At 50.1% G+C, this 22634-nt stretch overlaps 1 protein-coding gene across 1 annotated transcript; it reads left to right on the forward strand.

Annotated features, from left to right (window-relative positions):
- The first annotated feature begins 610 nt into the window (after positions 1-610).
- On the forward strand, positions 611-22380 carry TNS4 (tensin 4). Its single transcript, XM_055324538.1, has 13 exons — positions 611-775; positions 3783-4314; positions 10705-11128; positions 12203-12627; positions 14905-14991; positions 15320-15445; positions 16877-16969; positions 17075-17152; positions 18130-18198; positions 19079-19247; positions 19945-20013; positions 20264-20290; positions 20810-22380. The coding sequence occupies exons 2-13, from the start codon at positions 3876-3878 to the stop codon at positions 20949-20951; spliced, it is 2148 nt and encodes a 715-aa protein (XP_055180513.1). The 5' UTR covers positions 611-775; positions 3783-3875; the 3' UTR covers positions 20952-22380.
- Positions 22381-22634: the final 254 nt, after the last annotated feature.

Here is a 22634-nt window from a genome sequence, read left to right on the forward strand (position 1 = left end):
CCATGGATGAATGAACGAAGTGAAGTAAGGCTACAAGCCCCTTCTGAAAGTCCTCCAGACACTCAGAGCCTCCTCCCCTTGATCAGAAGTCCCATTCCCAGACTGAGAAGGAAAAGAAAATGTAAGATCTCCGTCCAGTCTTAGTTCCAGGGGGCCCCTACCCTGTGCCTGCCACAGTGTATCCTACCTCAGACAGTATAAGAAAAGGGGTGTGAGGAGGGTCTCCTGCCCACTAGCATCCTGCTTTCCTAGGCCAAGGCCTTTACTTTCTGCTAGCTCTGCCAAACCATGGTCCCTTCCCTGGCAAGTACATGGTAGGAGGAATGCCCACAGCACTCCTTAGCCCCAACAAGACCCTGGCCCTAAGGCAGAACTTGTCCCTAACAAGCAGGGCTCCACAGACCACATGGTACATGGACCCCTCTCCCCCCTCTGCAAGAGGCAGTTAGGACGGGGAGCAGGGCAGGCAAGCAAGGAGCCTGGGAAACACACATGCGCGCGCACACACACACACAGCTCCAGCAAACGCCAGGCCAGGGCCTGTGCCAGCCCCACCTGAGCTCATCACGACACAGGAGGGGTGGGGCCTGCAGGCTATCAGCCACGTGTAGGGCCTGGAGGAGAAGAGGGAGGGAGGCAGGGAGGAAGGACTGCCTGCTCTTAAGGCGGGTCTGGAGGTGAACCACACCTCCGCTTAGTCCTCACCTGGACTTTGAGAAGTCTTGGTCTCAGGAGCCAGGAGTGAACACAGCGGTCTGCCTGCCCTGGTTACCAGGTACGTGCCTTTATTCTCTAAAGAGAAGAGAGGGAGATTTAGCACCTTTGCCAGCCTGACTCATTGAAACTTTTGTCCTCAGCTTTTCCACCTGTTCTGGGGGCTGGAAGTAAAAGCAGAGAGAAATGAGAGAAGTAGTCTCAGGACAACAGACCCCAGAATTCAGCACTTTAAGAGAATGAAATCTGCACCCACTCTTCAGTATATAGATAAGAGAACCAAGGTCCCGGAGCGGGGAGGATGGGTGGAGAAGGCTCTTGCCCGAGGTCACAGACTTGGGAAGGGCCTGAGGTCACAGACTTGGGAAGGGAATGGACACAGAACCCAGGCCTCCTGCCTCCCAGCCCAGAGCACAAGGCCTGGCCCTGAGCCCCGGTGCTGGGCTCTTCAGAGGCTGCCAGGAGTCCAGGGGTGGGGGCCATGGCCAGGTTCTGCTTCACTGGATCTGGGTGGAGGGGATGTAATAACCAGAAGCCACTCTTCAAAGATGGGGCTGGAGTGTGAGGGTGGGCTATTGAGGCAAAATGTGTTTTTTTTTTAATTGCAAGGACTGATAAGCCTTTATTGTTTGGTTTGTTATTTTGCTTGGCATTTATACTATGATTTGAACAAAGGCCCAGTAGTTAGAAAACCTTGTTCTTCCATGAATAACAGAAGGTATTCAGTGTCCATTATATTGATGTTAGCAATAATAGTAAAAATAACGTAAATGGCACACTGGAAAAGATGGAATAATAATGCCTCGCCAAGTTGGGGAAATAATTTAAGATCTCATGAAATAGGCATTCCATTTGTGGGGTTTTTTATTGTTTAATTTTTTAACATTTTTTTATTTAAATTCAATTTGCCAACATATAGTATAACAAAATGCTTTTGAGGAGGCTCGGGCTTCACCTTCTGTCACCTTCTCCCTTCACTGACCTGGGCTTATAGTGGGAGGGAGAGAGTAAGTCAATGAAGTGGGAGCGGGGATTTACTGAGGTTTCAGGATCCCCCTGCCTCCGGAGCCCTTGGAAACAAAGAAATATATATGAGGTCAACTCTAAAGGGGGAATATATGGAAGGGACCTATGAGTAGGGCAGTGCTGGCTGGAGCCCTCCCTACCCACTACACACCCCCAACATGTATACAAACACACACACACACACACACACACACCAGAGTCTGGAGCCCCAGAGCCCTCCCCTCCACCTTAGAGCCGGAAAAAAGGAGTGAGAGAAGTGGGCTGGTGAGGGTGTCCAGGAATAAAGGAGTGAGACCCAGCCCCTGCCCTGTGGGTTCTGGCGGTGAGTCAGGGAGAAGTGAGAAGAGTTTGAACAAGAGCCTGAAGGGATGCCCTGCCTTTTGCTCAACCCCAGGCCTGTCCCACTGGGCTCCAGAATCCCAGACGGGGCAGACATGAAAAGGGTCTTAAATCTATGAAGCAGTAACATAGGGTTAAGAGTTTGGGACTATGGAGCCAAGGCCACCCAGGCTCAAAGCCACTGGGTTCAAACCCCAGTGCCACCAGTGGGTGGGTTCTGCAGGCTCTATGACCTTAGTCAAATCCTTGAACCTCTCCAGATCCACAGTAAGAGAAGATGAAACAAGTAAACTTTAAGTTCTGTTACTATTATATCCCCATCATATAGATGGGACAACTGAGGGGAAAGGGTAGCACAAAAGCAATTTCTAAGCAGTAAGCAGACATCCTAGGTTTTGGTCCTGAGTGATGATCCAGGCCCCCGGTGTGTTCTGCAATGTTAGTAACCCCAGCCTCCTCTGTGGGGCCCAGCAAAAAACCCTGTAGGATGCACCGAGATCCTGCCCCAACAAATCCAGGCCACTTTGAGCATGTGAAGAAAGAGCCACAGCTCCATGTCTTCAGCTGCCCCCAGGAAGGAGCTCGGAGGCTTATTTCCTTCCACTGCCATTTATAGACACACTTCCCAGGCCTGAGATATACCGTCCCCTTCAGGCCCTGGCCAAGGAGAGGTCTGGCAACAGAGCCTACAGGAGCCATGGGGGACAAGGGAGCCTGGCTTTTTTCATTAACTTATTGTGCAACCTTGGGCAAATCATATGCCCTCTCTAGACGTCAGATATCCCTCTACATAAGGAGTTAAGAATCCAAGTCCCTCCCTGACCTCTGCACTGTGCCTACAAATTCTCCTCTGCTTTGCCTCTTCCTTAGTAACACTGTTTATAATTGCTCACCAGCTTGTCTGTTTCACTAACTGGTCACAAGTGGTAGCAACTAAATGCAGGGTTCCTGGCATCAGAGAGCCTGCGGTCCAGTCCTGCCCTGACACTTGTTGGCAGTATGATGCTTGGGCAAGTTACTGACCTCTCTGTCTCTCCATTCACACATCATAAAATGGAAAATAATAGTATCTACCTCATAGCATTATTAGAGGAGGAGCTTAAAAGGCTTTATGTATAATATATGTGCATAGTAATTACTCAATAAATATTAGCTGGTATTTATTTAATAAAGGCGGCTGTGAGGCACCTGGGTGGTACAGTCAGTTAAATGTCTGCCTTTAGCTCAGGTCACGATCCCAGGGTCCTGGGATGGAGTCCCACATCAGGCTCCCTGCTCAGCGAGGAGTCTGCTTCTGCTTCTCCCTCTGCCCCTTCCCCTGCCTATGCTCTCTCTCTCTCTCTCTCAAATAAATAAATAAATTTTTTTAAAAAGGCTGTGACATAGTAGATATTCAGTAACTTCGATTGAAATGGTTTTATTTGACAATCACCTGCATAATACTGATTACATGCCATGCACCTGTTCTAAGCATGCTACAAATCTTAATGTGTTTTATAGTTAAGGAAAACTGAGGCGCAGAGAAGTTAATTAACTTGCCCAATATTGTACAGCTAGTAAGTGGTAGAGCCGAGATACAAACCCAAGGAGTCTGGTTCTGGTATGCTTTTAACGTATGAATAAATATGCCTTTACTTGAGAGGAGGAGTGGCAGGCATTTCATCTACCAAAGTTATTCAGTTCCCAACCCTGGCCTCTTTCAGGTCCCGGGCGTTCCTGGTTGGCAAGTGACTTCTCTGGGGTGTAAGTGAGGCTGGTTTGAAGCTAGAGGTAAACCAAAGGTCACTGTCTCCACCATGTCGCAAGTGATGTCCAGTCCCCTGCTGGCAGGAGGCCATGCAGTTGGCTTGACTCCCTGTGAAGAACCCAGGAGGGCCCTGCATCCAGCACCCAGCCCCAGCCTACCACCCCAGTGTCCTTACTATACCACAGAAGGCTGGGGAGCCCAGGCCCTGATGGCTCCTACGCCTTACAAGGGACCACCCAGCAGGTGCCAGCAGGGCCCACAGCCTGGAGCCAAAGCCAGCTGCCTGTTACAGTCCCCTGGTGAGCAGGCCTCGGGGACCCTGGAGGACCTTGACTCCTACATCGACTTCTCACTGGAGAGCCTCAACCAGATGATTCTAGAACTGGACCCCACCTTCCAGCTGCTCCCCTCAGGAGCTGGTAGCCCCTGGGCTGAGCCCACCAAGAACACTACCTCGAGGATAAAGAAAGACGAGCCTGAAGCCTTGGGTAAGGACCTGGGGCACAGTGCCAGGAGGGGGTACTTGGGGACCACACCTCATGAAGAAGGACTTTTCAATCAAATCAGAGGAGCAGGGGACAATGTCCTGTTGGGAGGTGCTCTGCAGCCTTAAACAAGTTACTTAACCTCTCTGTTTTCTCTCCTATGTAAAAGATATATACAAGTTTCCCTCACTATCCAATTCTATTTTGTTACTGAGTTTGGAAAAGTGATGGATACTTGCTTTATGTGATTTTTTCAGAGACTTTAAATAAGATAATATATATATATAAGAATTTCATACAATGCCATACATATAATTAAGAGCTTGATAATTGAACCTGAGCCTCACTGCTCTATGATACATCTCTTTAGGTCCTAACCTGGGTCCCCTGAAGCTTTTATAGGTTTAGGGGAGTATCTCTCTGGGAACACCCAAGCTGGAAGTAGTAGGGTTGGAAAGACACAGAATTCAGTCTATTTAGGGCTGGCCCCTGCTGTGTTTAAGCAGTGGTGGACTGGTAAATGTTTAACAACTAGTTCTATAATGGGGTGAGAGAGAGCCCTGATTTAAAACATCTGCCAAATTTCATGTATACATTCTACCATGGCCAACTTCAAGCTACCAACATGATGTCACCGAATGTAGCATTGAAAGACATGCCTATAGAAGGCCATTACAGTACATATACTATTTCTACCATACCAATACAATAGATAGAAATAACATCAAGAGGGGGGATCCCTGGGTGGCTCAGCAGTTGAGCGTCTGCCTTTGGCCCAGGGCGTGATCCTGGAGTCCCGGGATCGAGTCCCACATCAGGCTCCCTGCACGGAGCCTGCTTCTCCCTCTGCCTGTGTCTCTGCCTCTCTCTCCATGTGCCTCTCATAAATAAATAAATAAACTCTTAAAAAAAAAAAAAGAAAGAACCTCAAGAGTATAGATAATAGGCACCTGATTGGCTCAGTCAGAAAAGCGTGCAACTTGTTATCTCAGGATCATGAGTTCAAGCTTCGAGCCCCATGCTGGATATAGAGATTACTTAAATAAATAAAACTTTATTTTTTTCCAGATTTTATAAATAAATAAAATCTTATAAATAAAATACAAATAAACTTATTTTTTGAGAGACAGAGAGCTCGAGAACATGCAAGTGGGGGAAGGAGCAGAGGGAGAGAGAGAAAGAGAGAGAGAGGGAGAGAATCTCAAGCAGTCTCCATGCTGAGTACACATCCTGACACAGGGCCCTATCTCATGACCCTGAGATCATAACCTGAGTGGAAACCAAGAGTCCGATGGTCAGCCAACTGAGTCATCCAGGTGCTCCTAAATAAATAAAACTTTTTTTAAAAAAAGAGTCTAAAAAAAATTAAAAAATAAAAATAAAAAAATAAAAAAAGAGTCTAGATAATAGAAAAATTTAGTAAAATAATGGGGATATGATAAATTGTATTTATCACTTTTGTTTTTTATTTTAAGTTTATGTTATATAATTTAATTTTTAATAATGTCTGAGTTTAGAAATCAGCTGGACAAAATCCTAAATATTTAACAATCAGCTCTTGCAAACTTGTACAAGTCATCTTCAATACACCACATCCAAGGGAATCTAGAAATTCCTACATCTGGTGTCAGTTTCCCAAATAAAGAGTTTCAAGTATACTTTGAGGGTCAAGGAGCAGCCCTATTAGGCTAGACAACTGAGGTCTCCAGGGGTTTAAAGGATCAGCATAAGTAAAGGGGTACAATTAGGATTAGAGATAGGAAAAAAAAAGGATTAGAGATAGGGTTCATGAGAATTTCTAATTATCGAGCACTTATTATATCTAGGCTCTGTGCTAAGTACCTAACAGGAGAACATTTGATCCTCCCAATCTATCATGGAATATCTTGTCACCATTTTACAGATGAAAAAACTGAGGCTGATAGACTTCAGCCAGTCTAGCCTAATCACTGGAGTCGGGCAAACATTACACGAGCTATTGACTTCCCTTCTTTGTCTCATATTCCTCATCTGTAAAATAGAAATGAGTTCTTAGCTCAAAGGGGGTTGCAGGGTTTAAAAGAAATAACACTTGTTGGGTGTTTATCAGAAATCCTGGCATGGTGTTAGTCATTACAAACGGTATCTGTTTTAATTAAACATGAGGTTTGCATTTAGGACTTGCCCCAGGATAGACACAGGGTCTGGGGTGGAGGTGAGGCTGGCACCCAGGTTCTCTGGCGCCCCAGTTCCAAGTCTCCAGCCTGCCTCCTGCCCCTCCCATCGAGCATTGCCTGCCAGGCTGTTAAAAGAACCACCTCTATCTCCCAAGATCTTCCTGCCTCTTGAGGCCAGTCATAGGCATGTCTCTGCAGGGAAGTGGTTGGGTCTAATTACCATTGGCAGGAGCAAGCCCAGGGCTTTAATGTTCATGCCCCAAGGCAGGGGTTCCACACACTCAAGGCCCGCTGGGGCAAGACCAGTCTCTGTGGAATGTCCATATGTATGGGGTGAGGACATTGACAACATCCCCTTCCCCCATCGGGCAATGGTCAGTAGTCTGGGTTCTCAAATGCCCTGGGCTCAACCTGCCATCGTGGGGATGCATCCACCTGACTCTACGTGGCAGAGGGGTTTCGGGGGATGAGTGGGCAGCTAACAATGGTCAGAGATTTCTGATGAAGACACCTAGTTCTGCCTAGTATCTTCTGATGGAAAAAGAAAATCCTTTCCTCTAACCTCTACCTGAATGGCAGTGATGCCTGGGAGCTCATGACCTCCTGAGACAGACGGCATAGTCAGTTTCCTGTTAGAAAGTTCTTCCCTGTGATCACTGTGATCACTAACAGTGTATCACTGTGATGGCTGGCACCTACCTGTCTCTTGCATCTCAACCTACCAAACCCCCCCCCTCAGACCACCACTACTGGTGACAGAGCACTTGCCAGCCTGTGGCAGCGTAACTGGCTCTGTCTCCGTGGTGAGTTTTCATTGGTCCCAAACTTATCCAAATGTGTGGGATGCCCTCCCTTTGCCTCTCATCCTTCCTTTTCTTGGGGTGTCGGAGGGAAGATGTTCTATAATTGTAGTGCTAGCAGATGTTCACTGTTTCTCTTTGTCCTCGCTTGGCAAAATTAAAAATTAAGCATCGACGATCCTGTTTCTCCCTCCCCTAAATATAGATGGATAGATTTTGTAGTGCATGATCTCAGCATCTACCCCCTGAAAGAAGCAGTGGTAGCCTCATTTGACAGATGAGAAAGCAAGGCTCAGAGAGAAGTAATGACCCATGATCACACAGCCAGTGCGTTGTAGTGCCCCTGCCTCAAAGCCTGGGCTTCTGGCCCCCAGAGTCTGTGTTCTTGCTTCTCTCTCTCTCTCTCTCTCTCCCCTCCTTCTCTCCCTCCCTCTCTCCCTCTCTTCTTTGGAGCTAGTTTCCTGCTCTCTGGAGCTTCAAAGAACAAACGTGTTTGGAGGCAGCCTGCAGGCTCCTCTTCTCGGGCTCCACCTCTCACAGTGCTCACAAATCTCCTCCAGCTTCCCTGCCCCTGCCTCTTGCTTACCTGCCTTCAGACTTACCCTGGGGGGCCCCCATCTCACAGGGAGCATGACTATTCCAAGCAAACACCATATCCATCTCCGCCATTCCTCCCCATCTTTGGACTAGGCACCCACATTTCATTTTCCAGCAATTTCAGCCAGGCAAGGCTGTTTGCCAATCCCAAGTGAAGGGTGTCTAATAACTGTCTCTCTGCCCCCCCACCCACGTGCCCCCTTCTACCAGCCTGGCCTGGCGCCTACATCCACCCAGCACTGCTCAGACCTGCCCCACGGGCCTGTAAACAGTGGCTGCACCCAGGTGAGGGTGTGGGGGGCCTCTACCTTCCCTAGCCACGTGCACCTCAGGGCAGCAGCAAGGGGTGACTCACAGCTCCAGGACTTCTTCCTTCCTCCCTTCCCACCCTCCTCTGCTTGCTCAGTCCCTGGAGCAAGCCCTTTGCGATGTTTGGATGACCCAGTGAGCAGGAATACCAGAGCTTCACCAGGTCAAGAGACCCTCCCCAAAGCAGCCATGTACCTTCTCACAGGGCAGGACCTTGGGAAAGGGTCATGAGGAGTCCCTCCTCCTGGAAGAGGCAACCCCCCCCCCCAACACCACGACAGATCACAGAAGCAGAAGTCAGATTTTTCCACTCCCTGGTTGTGTGGCTTTGGATAACTCACTTAGCCTTTCTGAGCCTTGATTTCTCATTTATTATATGGAATTCATAATATTTTCTACTTCAATACTTCATGAGGGTTAAATAAGCGAATACAGGTAACATGATTGCAACAGCACTGGCACACAGCACTCAATAAATATCAGCCCTTATTAAAAATTATGTAACAAATGCCAGCTCCATTGCCACACTTTTCTGAGCCTCAGTTTCCTCCTCTGTAAAAGCAATGCCTGCTGCTATAAACACTATAAAGTCCTATAAAAATAGAAGTTGTGCTTGACAACCTTCCAGAAGAATCCACCCCATTCCAAGACCTCTATTCTTTCAGAACCCACAAAACATTGTGCCAGATAGTCTTCTCTTGCTTTCAGCAGTGGGACTCCCACCATAGCTGGACAATGTCAGCCATCTGGCCAATACTGGCCTCAAAAAGCAGACAGGCGAGAGAAGTTCTCTAATGCTCACCAAGAGCCAGGCTTCTGGCACCATTCATCAGTGTTTTTGATCCTTACCACAACCTCAGGAGGTTGGTTTTAGATTCCCACTTTGCAGATAAGGAAACTGAGGCCTATGGTGATTAGGAGAGCCTGATGCCTCCTAGCAGGAAAGTGGCAAAAACAGGACTCACGCCTGGGTTTGTCTGCCAGCAAAGCCAGGCCTGTTCCTATAGCCCTTGGGACAGCATGCCCAGGTCAGTCTGCCAGCGGCCCCCTCATCTGAGTAATCCTGCACCCCCACCCCGGGCTAAGCAGACTCAGACAAAGGCAGTAACCGCAAGGAAGCTCAGAGGTCCTCCCCTGGAGCGGGCCAGGGCAGGCAGGGATTCCACAGTCAGAGTGGGCGGGCATTGGTACCTATGCCAAAGCCCAAGGGGGTGGGAAGCTGGCAGACAGGAGCCATAGGTGCGGTTTCCCGCCGACTCTGCCCCAGTTCCCAACCTGGGAATCCAGAGGCAGGACCTAACAGGCCTCTGAGAGGGAGCAGCTAGGTAGCCCCCACCTTCCACCATCTTTGCTAGAATAACAGCCAGAACAGTTCCCCTCCCCCAGGTCAGGAGGAGGGGTGTCCATGCTCACCATGAGGAAAACCACTAGATACCCCGTTCCCGGGAGGAGCAAGTCCTCAGAACAAGAGTCCTGGGTGTCCCCCACTGGGGAATGGAAAGAGCATTGGAGTGAGTCACCACCCTGGGGCATGTTGAATAAACAACAATTGTGTACCAGCTAAAAGCGTGGCCTGGGAGGTCCACAGCTTGATCATGTAGCCAACCCCCTGGGATCTCCTGCTCTTAAAGCAGAGTTCTCAAACTCTAAAGTGTTCTCAAACTCTAACTCAGATTCTAGGGAGTCCTGCTAAAATGCAGATTCTGATTCAGCAGGTCTGGGGTGGAAACCAAGATTCTGCGCATTCGACCAGCTCCCAGGTGAAGTAGCACTGCTGGGCTGGGGGCCACAGTGGTGTGGCTTGGTGCACACTGGAATCAGCAGGGGAACTAAACAAACTGAGGTCTGGGTTCACCCTGGAGATTCTGATCTATTGGCACAGGGTGTAGCCTAGGCATTAGGACTCTTAAAAGATGTTAATGTGCAACCAGGAATGAGAACCCCTGCCTTCATTGTAGGCACAGATGTAAAAACATGCCCTGAGCAATGGAGGCATCAGAAATAGAGTGTGACTGGCACACTCTATTAAGCAGTCATTTTAACCTGGGAGGGAGACATTCACTCAGGAGAGGATTTCCTAGTTTTAAAGGATTTACTATGTGCCAGGAACAGTGCTATGTCACCTACATTCATCTCATCTTATCTTTACTGTAACACCAAGAGACTGTATATAGTCACCCCATTTCACAGGTATGGAAACTGAGGCTCTAGTTGGTGAAGTCGTTTGGCCAGGTGCTCTGATAGTAAATGGCAGAGCCACATCTGAAATGTAGGTCTATCTGACTCCAAGGTCTATGTTCATCCTACTGCATCTCCCCACCAAAGGAAGAAATCACAGGGAGGCTGACTTTGGAACTGCACCTAGGAGGTGGAGCTGGATTCTAATCCTAATCCAGCAAACTTCTCTCTAAGCCTTGGTTTCTTCATCTGTCTAAAAGTGGAGAGACCAAATGGTCTTGAGGACTCTCCCAGCACTCTTATTCTGTGAGTCTAGGCTCCCAGGCTTCACCAATGCTCTGCTCTCTCCCCAGACATAAAGTACATCGAAGTGACCTCCACCAGATCAAGGTGTCACGATGGCCCCCAGTGCTGTTCCAGCCCATCTGTCACCCCACCTTTTGGCTCCCCACGCAGTGGTGGCCTCCTCCTTTCCAGAGACATCCCCCGAGAAACTCGAAGCAGCAGCGAGAGCCTCATCTTCTCTGGGAGCCAGGGCAGGGGGCACCAGCGCCCCCCTCCCTCTTCTGGGGCTCCCTCCTCTCATCCCTCACCCTCTCCCAGTATCTCCATCCCCTGCATGGGGAATAAGGCCTCAGGCCCCCAAGGCTTGGGCTCCCCACTGGCAGTTTCTCCAGGCTTAGAGAAGGGGTTGGGTGGCCTGGCCCCACAGCGGGGCAGCAGAATGTCTGTGTTGTCAGCCAGCCCAGCATCTGATGTCAGCTACGTGTTTGGAAGGTAAGTTGCTCCCACTATAGTTTCTGATATTGCCTCCACAACACACACACACACACACACACACACACACCCTAAAATCATAGAGGAGGCACCCTGCTCTATCTGACCAAAATCAGAGTGCACACCAAAAACAAAAGAGTGAATATTCTCTTTTATGCCATCACAGTCATTTGGACCTCAAGCTTTCCTCAAGTATTTAGAATATATGTAACTCAATATACAAAAATTTTGAGTTATGTCTACCTCTTGGGAAAAGAACTGATACATCATGGGGCTCACCTGATCCTTTCCAGCACACATACAATCCATCTCTAGGAAGGGATTTTTTTTTAAACCTCAAAACATACGGATGTAAATAAAATTGGGGGGCCTAGGATAAAGCATTTACAAAATAAAAGCTTTCTTATTCTTTGTTGCTAGCAAAGCCTAGCAGGACAGAGTTGCCCAGCCCAGTTTGCTGGCTTCATAGTAAAGCTGCACACACACCCATCCTGCCCAGGAGAACCAAACCACAGGACCTCTGTTCCCTACACCGATTCCAAAGTCGATGTGCCAAGGCAGTCCTTGGCAAGAAGGCTGGGATTCCACAGCCATGGCCGTTGGCATGGGCCTCTGAGTTCAGAAAGAAGTCTGGCTAGATGCAGAGCTGGCCTCCTCCTCTTCCTCCAGCTGGGGAGTTCCCTCTGCATCCGGCATGGACATGGTCCAGCGGGCATGCAGGGCTCTTGGGAATATCGGGCACTTGTGTGATAACTCGGTCAGACCTGCCGGGCTGAGAAGACAGAGGGGATCCAGTCCAGCCTAAGCCCACATGACCTGCAGGGGATCAGCTCATTGGCTACTTTAAATGGCCAAGACTCTGCAGTGCAGGGACATTTCTGTATCCTTCGGCATCCCTTGGGAATCCAGGTGGATATGCACTTTGCTCTGAGCTGTGGGGGATGGAGTATGCAATACACTATTTAACCAGAGCTTTGGGTACCCCAGATCAGTAGATTGTGGAGCCTGGCTCTGGCCCCTGTGTGTCCGCTCTGACATCCTAACACCCTGCCTATCTGGTGCCCCCCTCTGCAGCAGCCAGTCCCTCCTCCATTCCAGTATGTCCAGCCATCAATCATCTTCTAGATCCTTGGAAAGCCCAGCCAGCTCTTCTTCCAGCCTCCACAGCCTTGGCCAAGTGTCCCTGTGTACAAAAGCCAGTGATTTCCAAGCCCCCAGCAACCACACCCCAAATATGGGCCAGCCCAGAGCAACCCACTCCTCACCACTGGCCAAAGAACATGCCAGCAGCTGCCCACCATCCATCACCAACTCCATGGTGGACATACCCATTGTGCTGATCAACGGCTACCCAGAACCAGGGTCTCCCCCATCCCAGCAGATTCTAGGATGCCAGGACTTTGTCCGACCTGGGGCCACTTCTTCCAGCAATTCTTGTCCAGCCACCAGGAGCCATAGCCAGACCCTGCCAGATGCCCCTCTCATCACCTCCTCGGAGGGTAAGTTGTAAACCAATACTTCAAATGTTGTAAGGTTTGGTTTGGGGAAATAGACAAAACATCAGTGGGAGTTTCTGCAATAGCAGTTCAACACACTTGAATACCTAATGTGTGCTAAGCACTTTGCCAAATAGTAGAGACAACGAGACAGATACAGTTTAGAAAGAGAGACAAAAACCAAGGATCACTACAGAGTAGAATAAACACAGAAGTAAAGAGATGTCCTAAGTCTTTCGGGACCACAAAGGAAGGGATGTTCCTTTTGGTCTGGAAAACTGGGAAAGTACCTCAGAGGAAGTGACATCTGAGCTGGATCTGGAAAGTGGATCAAAAGTCTGGAGCCATAGTGAAAGGGACCTGAGTGGGGAAAAATTAGAGAGGGAGACAAACCATGAGAGACTCCTAACTCTGGGAAACAAACAAAGGGTTGCAGAAGGGGAGATGGGTGGAGGGATGGGGTAACCGGGTGATGGGCACTAAGGAGGGCACTTGATGGGATGAGCACTGGGTATTATACTATATGTTGGCAAATTGAATTTAAATAAAAAAATTTTTTAAAGAAGTATTCAGCCAGAGCAGGTGAGGAGGGGCATTCCTCGCAGAGGGAACAATGAGTCCACGGTCATGAAGGTGTAGAAGCACATGCATGTTTAAGAAATGACTGGAGTGTTGGGTGTGGGGCGCAGTAATTGAGTAATCTGGGGCAAGATTGAGAAGTCTTGAATACCACACTAAAGAGTAGATTCCATCCGCTAGGCAATGGGGTACTAGCAGAGAGGCTCACACAGAAAAGTTTTGGGATCAGAGGTACACATTCAATAGATCACTCTGGCAGCTAGCTACATGACAGCTGAATTGCAGGGCCCAGCCTGGGCAGGGAGAGCAGTTTTGTTTTGGTTTTCATCACTGAAGTGGTCCGGACAAGCTGTGACGGGGGCCTGCACCAGGGCAGGGCAGAGGAGAGAGGACAGAGCCAGGAGACCCTCGGGATATGAAAACAGCAGGCTTGATGACTAACCCAAGAGAGGGAGAAGGAGACAGAGTCAGCCCTACCTCTGACGTTCGCAGATGACGAGCACACAGAGAGCCGGCGGAGACAATGCATTCCAATTCAGACAGCTAAAAACCACAAGACGCAAACACCCTCCTTCCCGTAGTCTGTGACTACAATCGTCCAAAAAGAACAAAACCAACCAGAGCCCAAAGCAGTAAACACAGAGGCTCAGGCTTAGCACCCACATGGTGCACCTCTCCAGAGGAGAGCTCCTGCAGAGCCCCAGGGTCACTCCCTACTGCCCCCTCACTCAGCCACAAGCATCAGGGTGACTCCTGGGGTGGGGGATGATGTTCACTCTGGCCCATGCCACTATTCAGGAAGCCATGTCCGCATAAACAAAAGAAAATGGCATGACAGGTGTGCCTGTGAATCTGCTCTGATCATTTTCCCAGGACAAATCATTTGCAGACTTTAGTACATTTTTTAAATAATGAGTTACCCTCAACTGGCCACAGCACACCTTTTCAAGATGCCAAAATTGAGAACCACTGTTCTCTGCCTTATGGACCTGGGAAAATAGCCATTTTGTTATCACAAAGAGCACATGTACTTAATCTGGTGATATTCCCATCCTGGTTTGGTGACACCCCAGGATATCACTAATTATACCCTGGGGTCTAATCAAATTCTGCAAACCATTCTCAAAACAAAATCCATGCTAACTGCCCAGGCTATTGGAGTGTCAAAGACCCTCAGAGACTGTTTAGTACACTTGGTCCTCTCTGGGCTTCAGGAGCAAGACATTTGTCCCAAATCAGAGTCAGGAATCCTATCTCCTGACTTCTTCAGGGGTTTGTCTGCCCAGATCTGTTGCCTTCCTTTCCTCAAACTTTTAGTTCATCTTCTTTTCCAAACTGTTATATGACCCCCAAGACACTTGTAGGATTCTAAGGGGGAAGAATGGGTAAAATCAAACACATGATGCATCTTAGATCCCGTATTTATCCCTTCTTTCAGTCCACACCAGACAACACTAGATTTGAGAAACTGTTTCTCATTAAACTGAGATTTTATCTGTTTATGACTCATTACCAAGGATACAAGGGGAGACTCCTAGGTCCTAGATGTGCCAAACCCTGGAATTCTGTTAGATTTTGCCTCTTATAGGCAGTTGGAGATACAACAGGGTTCGGGTAGGGTAGGGTGGGTTGAATAGGACTAATGAGAGGGTCCCCCACTCCCCTCTGTCCAGCCTAAAGGGTCTCCCTATCTGTCTCCAGGTCCTACCAGGGACATGCAGCCCACCATGAAGTTTGTGATGGACACATCTAAATACTGGTTTAAGCCAAGCATCACCCGGGAACAAGGTAAAAGGAAGCATTGTGTTTCGAGGGATGAGTGATCCAGGAGTCAAGTCTGGGTCTTGCACTTTGCATCAGGCAGATGGGGCCCTGGATCATGGTAGGGAAGGGAATGGCAAATTGTAAGTCCAGGGAAGGGGGGTATCGTGTGAACCTCATGTCCCAAGAAAATGGAAGACTGCAGCAGGAAGGGTGGGGATTAGACAATAGGAAGGACTTCTCGGGAACACAAGGTGATTCTGTAATGTCTGCTCTATGAAGACCCTATGGGACTGGGAGACAGAGGGTGTCCAGGTCAGGGGGGTAACTGTCTCTGACCCAAGGATTGTTCCAGCAATCGAACTGCTGAGGAAGGAGGAGCCAGGGGCTTTCATCGTGAGGGACAGTTCTTCCTACCGAGGCTCCTTCGGCCTTGCCTTGAAGGTACAGGAGGCCCCTGCACCTAGCCCCAACCGATCAGGTATGCACTCATCTCTATCACCACTCAAGGCCTTACAGAGGCAAGGGGGTATGGTGGGTTCTAGGCCCAGCTCCTCCGCTACCTTGCAGCCTACCGCCCGTAAGGACTCCTAGGAGGAAGGGCCACCTCAGCGCTCTCCCAGCTGCCTTCTTCCACTGAGGCTCTGTAAAGAGCCCTTTCCATGGCAAGCCTGAGCTGCCTCTGCCTCCTGGAGTCCCCAGGGTCCCTGCTCTGCTCTCCTGGAGGGGAAGAGGAGGAAGTACCCAGCCCCTCTCCAGGAAGCTCCCCTCTGGGTGCCCCCCTCTGTCCAGACCAGCTCTATTGTGAAGGAACTTAATGTGTGTGCCCTAGCTTATCATGTATGTGTGACAGCTTATCATGCATGATTTTTATCACATGTGGGCCCTGGCCTATCACATGTGCATGATAGTTTGTCACATATGTGCTAGTTTATCACACGTGTGATAGCTTATCATATGCTTTCCTGGGGTCTCACACACGCAACACACTTCTGTGGGGCACCCACCCTGTACTAGGGTACCTCACTGGGAGAGAGAGAAAAATAGATCATTATGGTACAAGGTACTTCAGTAACAGCCCCTCCCCAAGCTCCAGAAGTGTAGCTCTCATGTAACAAATGCATGAGGTAAATGGGGCTCCAAGAGTTAGTTAATGACCTCCCAGAGCTGGGATGAAAACCCCAACTTCATGCTCTCCACACTATATGCCGCTCTGCCTAAATAAGAAAGTGACCTCTGGGGCAGTGTTGGTTATCACTGTGCCAACAAGCACAGAAAGGAGGACGGCTGGTGGAGAAGATGCAAAGGAGCATTGGGCACCCTCCAGGGCCAGCCTAACTCCAGCAGGGACCATCTGGTGCAGAATAATAGCCCCTGGGAAGGAATCAGTGGGGGAGAGAGAAATCAGGCTGAAGAATAAAGATCTGATCTCAGCAGGCATTGGAACCATCCACCATCCCTGGTAGCTCTTGAGACCAAGAGGAAGGGATCCCTGGGTGGCGCAGCGGTTTGGCGCCTGCCTTTGGCCCAGGGCGCGATCCTGGAGACCCGGGATCGAATCCCACGTCGGGCTCCCGGTGCATGGAGCCTGCTTCTCCCTCTGCCTGTGTCTCTGCCTCTCTCTCTCTGTGACTATAATAAATTAAAAAAAAGAGAGAGACCAAGAGGAAGATCTCCAGAGAAGAGAATTACTGGACGCAGAAGACTTTGAGCAAACACATTGGCACCTCCTTTGCAGGAGGCCTTGACAATAGGGTTCCTACTGGCAGTCCCACCCAGAGGCTGGGGGATGAACAAGTTACTGTCCAGATGGACCAGGAGGAAGCTAGTCAGAGAATGAGTTGGTTGGTGTTTGGCCAACACTGGACTCTAGAACTCCCATCCATCCACACTATCTTCTGCCTTTGTCCAGGTGAGGAAAACAGTGACCTCATCCGCCACTTCCTAATCGAGTCTTCCGCCAAAGGGGTACATCTCAAAGGAGCAGATGAAGAACCCTACTTTGGTGAGCCTCTCCAGCCTACAGGCCGCTAGGTGGGCGCCACCTTTCCAGGCTAGGAGACTGGTCCTGGGAAAGGCTTCTCACACAGGATGGCCTGTTTCCTTGCAGGGAGCCTCTCTGCCTTTGTGTGCCAGCATTCCATCATGGCCCTGGCCCTGCCCTGCAAACTTACCATCCCACAGAAAGGTAGGTCTGGGCCCCAAAAAGGCAACACCAGGGCACTAGGCCTCTCTATTCTTACTAGAAAGGCTCCTAGTGGTCACATCTCTATTTATGCATTAGTATCATGGTTAAAAGTGCTTTGTCTGGAATCCATCAGTATCTTCTGATTGAGAATTTGAGAATGTCCAACCTTTCTGAGCCTCTGTTTCCTCCTCTATGAAATGGGGACAGCTGTCATCATATCTCCTTACAAGATTAGTTGGGGGTTAAATGACTGGGTCCAGATGAGGCTCTTATCACTGAGTACATGTTTGATAAATAGGAGCTTTCTTTCATAGGATGGAAGGAGCATAAATCAGCTGGTTTGGAAAGGTTTCGGGTATTTTTTTCTTCCAGGTCCAACCTTTATTGGGCACTCCCTTGTTACTCATCCCTCACCACAACTGTGTCAAATAGGTGTTATCTCCTATTTCACAGATGAGAAAAGGAGGGCTTGAGGGGCTGAATAAATTGCCCAAAGGCACACAGATAAGACCTGGAACCAAGATCAGAAAGCTGCAAGACTAGCCAGAGTAGATGATCTCAGGATGTGCAGGAGGAGAAGCAAAAGGATCTGGGAGAGGAGTCAGGGCAGAGAGAGCCCTGGTGTGGTGATGGGGAGCCTCCCTACTTTCTGCAAAGAAATACCTGAGTTTGGGATTGGGTCCAAAAGAAGGAAGGAGGTCAGAGGCTTCTGAGGACCAGGTAACTGCAGCAGTCCAGAGGCTAGAGGAGTGAGGAGGGGAAGGAGGGATCAAAAGGCTTACAAGTGAGGCATCTGGGTTGCTGCAAGTGGCGCTGTTTGTCTAATTACGGTAATCACATCAGGTTTCTCAAGGGCTTGCTTCCTGGAGGTGGGGGCAGAGGTGGGACATGTTCAAAGGGATTTATGTTCCTATAAGAAGAGTCCTGTTCACTCTGCCCCCACCCCCTCTGGGGCCTGTTCCTTTGCTTTGGCTCAGAATTGGGAGGTGGAGATTCCTCAGACCCCACTACAGACAGCCGAGCCTCCTGCCTGAAGAAATCTGCAGGTGAGTGGCATGGGGGCGGCTCCAGGCTTGGCTGTGCCTCCGGAGGGTACCTCCCGGCCCCACGCACACATGCCCATGCGAGTCCACACATGTTCCCATTACAGCTTTGTTTCTTCATCCTTAATAAGGTGCCCTACAGTCCTCCCCATTCCTATAAACTAGAGGTGGAAGGCTGCAGTCTGGAGTGGGGGGGGTGCCGGGGGATGGGAGAGTGGCAGGAGAGAAGGAGGTTAGTAAGGCTTATACCCTGTCCTGCACACACATGCACACATGTGGATGTGCTGGGGTCTCTCTGGTTCTGAGATACCTGCCCTAGAGGTGATCTCTAAGATTGGGGTTCTCTGTGGAGTGTCATGTCCAAGTCTTGGGAGTCTCTACAGGGGAAAAGTTGCTCCTGTTCCATCCAGAGGAGAGGCACAGATCAGTACTTGTCTGAGTGACAGCTCCTACAATGGGCCCCCTCCCCATTCTTGTCTTCACCTTCTCTTGACAATGAACAACCAAGACTCCAGGGTAGGTAGAGGTGGAGGCAGTGCCAACCATGCTTCTAGACAGAAGGAAAGTTTGCCTGGACATCCCTACACATAGGACAACAGCCCCTCCTTTACTCTACCCTAGAGGGCCAGAGGCCAGAGCAAGGCAAAGCAACAGATGCTTCTAAAGTCCTCTGGGGTTGGCCTCAAATTGCCGTCACCTACACACCCCTGCCTGCCTGCCTTCTGCCTGCCTCATGGTTCAGAGGAACCCCACTGGGTCCATGAAGAAGGAAGAGCCCTGACACCTGTCTCTGGGTAGAGGGAGGACCAGGGTGTGGGTGACCCCACCTACCCCTGCATGGTGGATCCTGGCAAGGCCCAAACACAGCATTTACATCCCACAGGCTGCCATGCCCTGTACCTGACCTCCGTGAGTGTAGAGAGCCTGAGTGGAGCCCTGGCCGTGCGGAAGGCCATCTCAACCACCTTTGAGAGAGACGTCCTCCCCACACCCACCGTGGTCCACTTCAAAGTCACTGAGCAAGGCATCACCCTGACTGATGTCCAGAGGAAGTAAGGGACTTCCCTTGCCCTGGGGCTGCTGGGCTGGGCAGGGGGATCTGAATGGGATGGCTGAGATGGCTGTGGATCAGTAATGAAGGTAGGATTCAGGATCCTGGACCCAATGTGGTCAGTGACCTGCTAAGTGACTCCAGGCAAGTTCTCCGCTTTCTCTGGGCCTCACACCAATGACCTCCTACCAAAGTCTCCCTTCCCTGTGACCAGTGGAGTTGAAATTAACCAGTATGCATTGGGCACTGGTTAAGTCTGCATCCACTGATGGAACAGCTACAGGAGGCCAGACTCTGGCTGCCCACTGGGACACAATGGATGAGGTCACTCCTTCCCCTGCTCAGGCTCAGGGCTTCACAGTGTAGCAGGAGCCCTAGAGCAGGTTCCTCTAGGAACAAGATAAGCAAGATGTCATTCCCATCCTCAAGCAGTCGAATAACATAGTGGGCAGGGAGCAGGGAGACGATAGAAAACCTGAAGATTCGGGAAACAAGGCAGATCCATTCCAAGAAAAGAGAAGTGCAAACATGTACCCCATGGCCCAGCAGTGGGAACAGTCACAGGAGGCTTTAAGGGGTCTGAGAGGCTTCTTGGAGAGCAGAGCATCTGACCTTTGAGAGAGCTGAAGAGGATGGAGGTAGAATGTGGCACCAGGACAGGCTCCCACCAGCTATCCTTCTCCCCCTGCCCCTTCCAGGGTGTTTTTCCGGCGCCATTACCCCCTCGCCACCCTCCGCTTCTGTGGCATGGACCCTGAGCAACGGAAGTAAGTTCAAGGCTGGGCCAAACTCAGCCATGTGGGACGTAGCTGCCCACTGAGGTTTCTTGCTGACTCTGGGACTGGGGTCACAGATAAAGCCTGTGACCCTTGAGGGGTAGGAACAACAGGATGAGGGGAGGGTGGGACCTGGTGGGGTGTGGACACAGCTGGCCATTGTCTCCTGCTGCTCAGCCAGAGTTCTGTGAAATGCAGAGAAGCCTCAGTACTCATCACTGTCCATCTCTTTTTCCCCCAGGTGGCAAAAGTACTGCAAGCCCTCCTGGTAAGGCCTTCATGTGCACTGTCGGCCACCATACAAGTTTCCCTGGGCCATAGCCTGGGACCCAGCAAGGGGAGGAACTTAAGGAAGGAGGGAAGCCATGTCCTGATCTTAAGACAGCCCATGGTTTTGATGGGGGTGGCACAGGCCCCAGTCCTCAGAAAGCCTCCAGTCTGAAGAAGGAGACATGAGCCTGGGAGCCCTTGGTCTTATGTAGGAGGCACAGGTTCTGACCACAGGGAGTCTTATCTATGAGGATGCCCCAGTCTGATGGCCAAGACACATCCTTGCCCTCAGAAAGCTTCCACTCTGATGAGGAATTCACAGGTCCTATCCTCAGAGAGCCCTCATTCAAAAGGAGGGAAAACTAGATCTTGAACTCCAAAATCACCCAGTCTGACAGAGGAGACATATCTGACCCTCAGAGAGCTGAGCAAGGGACAGGGAGGAGCACTATATTAGTGGAGATCACCTCTGCCAGTCTCTCTGGGTCATCTCACTCAGGCTATTCTCTCCCACCAGGATCTTCGGGTTTGTGGCCAAGAGCCAGACAGAGTCACAGGAGAATGTGTGCCACCTGTTCGCGGAGTACGACACGGTCCAGCCAGCCTCCCAGGTCATCAGCCTGGTGGGTACTCTGCTGCAGGACACAGAAAGGATGTAGAGGGAGGGAGCTTCCTGTGCACCTTCCCAGACATCCTAAGGGGCTGGAACCCCTGAATGGGAGCCGTGGCCACACTAATGAGCCAATTTATTGGACTGGAGGAGAATGATACCAAGTGGAAACCCTATGACCTTCAGCAATGACCTTCATCCAGACCAAACTGTGTCTCAGTTTCCTCAACCATAAAAAGAGGCCAATAGACAAGAGCAGCTGTTCTTCTCAGACTTTGACAGGCATCTAAACAAGCTTCTTGTGATTCTGAAGCACACCCACATCTGAGGACCCCTGACTCCATCAACTTGGACACTACCAGCACAGCAGCCTGAGTTAGAGACCTGGACTCTGTCATGGCAAATAGCAGGTGCTGGATCAGGACCCATGGGCTCCTAGTCCACGGCTGACCTGAGAGAGATGATGTACAAGGATTGAGGATGTACAAGGACGGATGGACAGACTCAACTTCCCTCCATATCTGTTCCTTTCCCTGCTTCTGTAATGGCTTCTTTGGCAGCTGTTCCCAGGACAAAGCAGGATCTGCCCACCCTGGATTCTTAGGCCTATGTGGCCATAGTTGTCAGGGTAGCTTAGAAAGGGGGAACTGGTCCCCAAGGTCAGAGACCACCCAGCTACCCTCACATTCTTGATGTCTAGCCTTTGCCATTGCAAATTAGTATCAGCCCCATCTTTTCTTTCAATTTTTTGGTAAGGGTCCTCCAGCTGGTGTCACAACTGCCCTCATGTTACTTTTGTAACCCACAGGAGGGAGGTGGGGGGCAGGGAGACCGCCTGCGCTCTAGAGCAGACACAAGGGTCAGCTTTCTCTGGTTCTGTCTCAGCTCCAGCCTTGCTGAGTGCCCCCTGCTCCCCAAAACACACACATAGACACATAGACAGGCACAGCAGTAGGGCGTCTACTGGCCTCACAACCACACAGGGGCAGCAGAGAGTCATGAATACAAACAGGCAGTCAACTCAAGAGGTTTGGAGAATCTGGGCGGTCTTTTCCCCACCCCCACTTCCATCAAGACTCCCAAGAAGTTGGAATAGTTTGTCTAACAGGCCTGGGGTCCTAAGAAAACCACACCATGAGGATGGAAGAGGAGGCTGAGAAGAAGCCCACTTTTGTTCTATAAGGAGCAAGTGCCCGCCCCCTCCCAGCTGTAGGCCCTGCCACAGCATCATTGTCATTATCTTTGGCCGTAGTTGGGTCTGATGGATTATATGATTTCAACCCAGGAAGCCAAACCGGACTGAAGCTGCCCTGGGCTAGCAGGACTGGCTGAGAGCAGCCCACTCAGCCTGTGCTGGAGAGTACAGCACACTAGACAAGTTCTCAAGGTCATATTCAGGAGGGAGAGCCTCCCCTCCTTGTACCCATGAGTGCCTTTGTAGTTCCCATGGAAAATAAAGTGTCTGTCTTGGCATCACAGTTGATTCTAAGGCATTCAAGACTGCCCACTCAGAGGTAGAGACCTGAACAGAGAGGAGTTGGCAAGTGGTGGCATGTCTTAAAGAAGACTGCATATGCCACACTCCCTCCTAAACCCCTGGCCACAGCAGTACGGTCTCCATGGGCTTCCCTTCATAAACCATCTCAAACCATTCCATGTCCCCAACATGGCCCGCACATGCGGTTTTCTCCTTTGTAACTCCTCGCCTGCCATTCTGCTAGGAAGACAGAGA

Source organism: Nyctereutes procyonoides, unplaced genomic scaffold (genome assembly GCF_905146905.1).
Source record: "Nyctereutes procyonoides isolate TBG_1078 unplaced genomic scaffold, NYPRO_anot_genome, whole genome shotgun sequence".
Taxonomy (NCBI): Eukaryota; Metazoa; Chordata; class Mammalia; order Carnivora; family Canidae; genus Nyctereutes; species Nyctereutes procyonoides.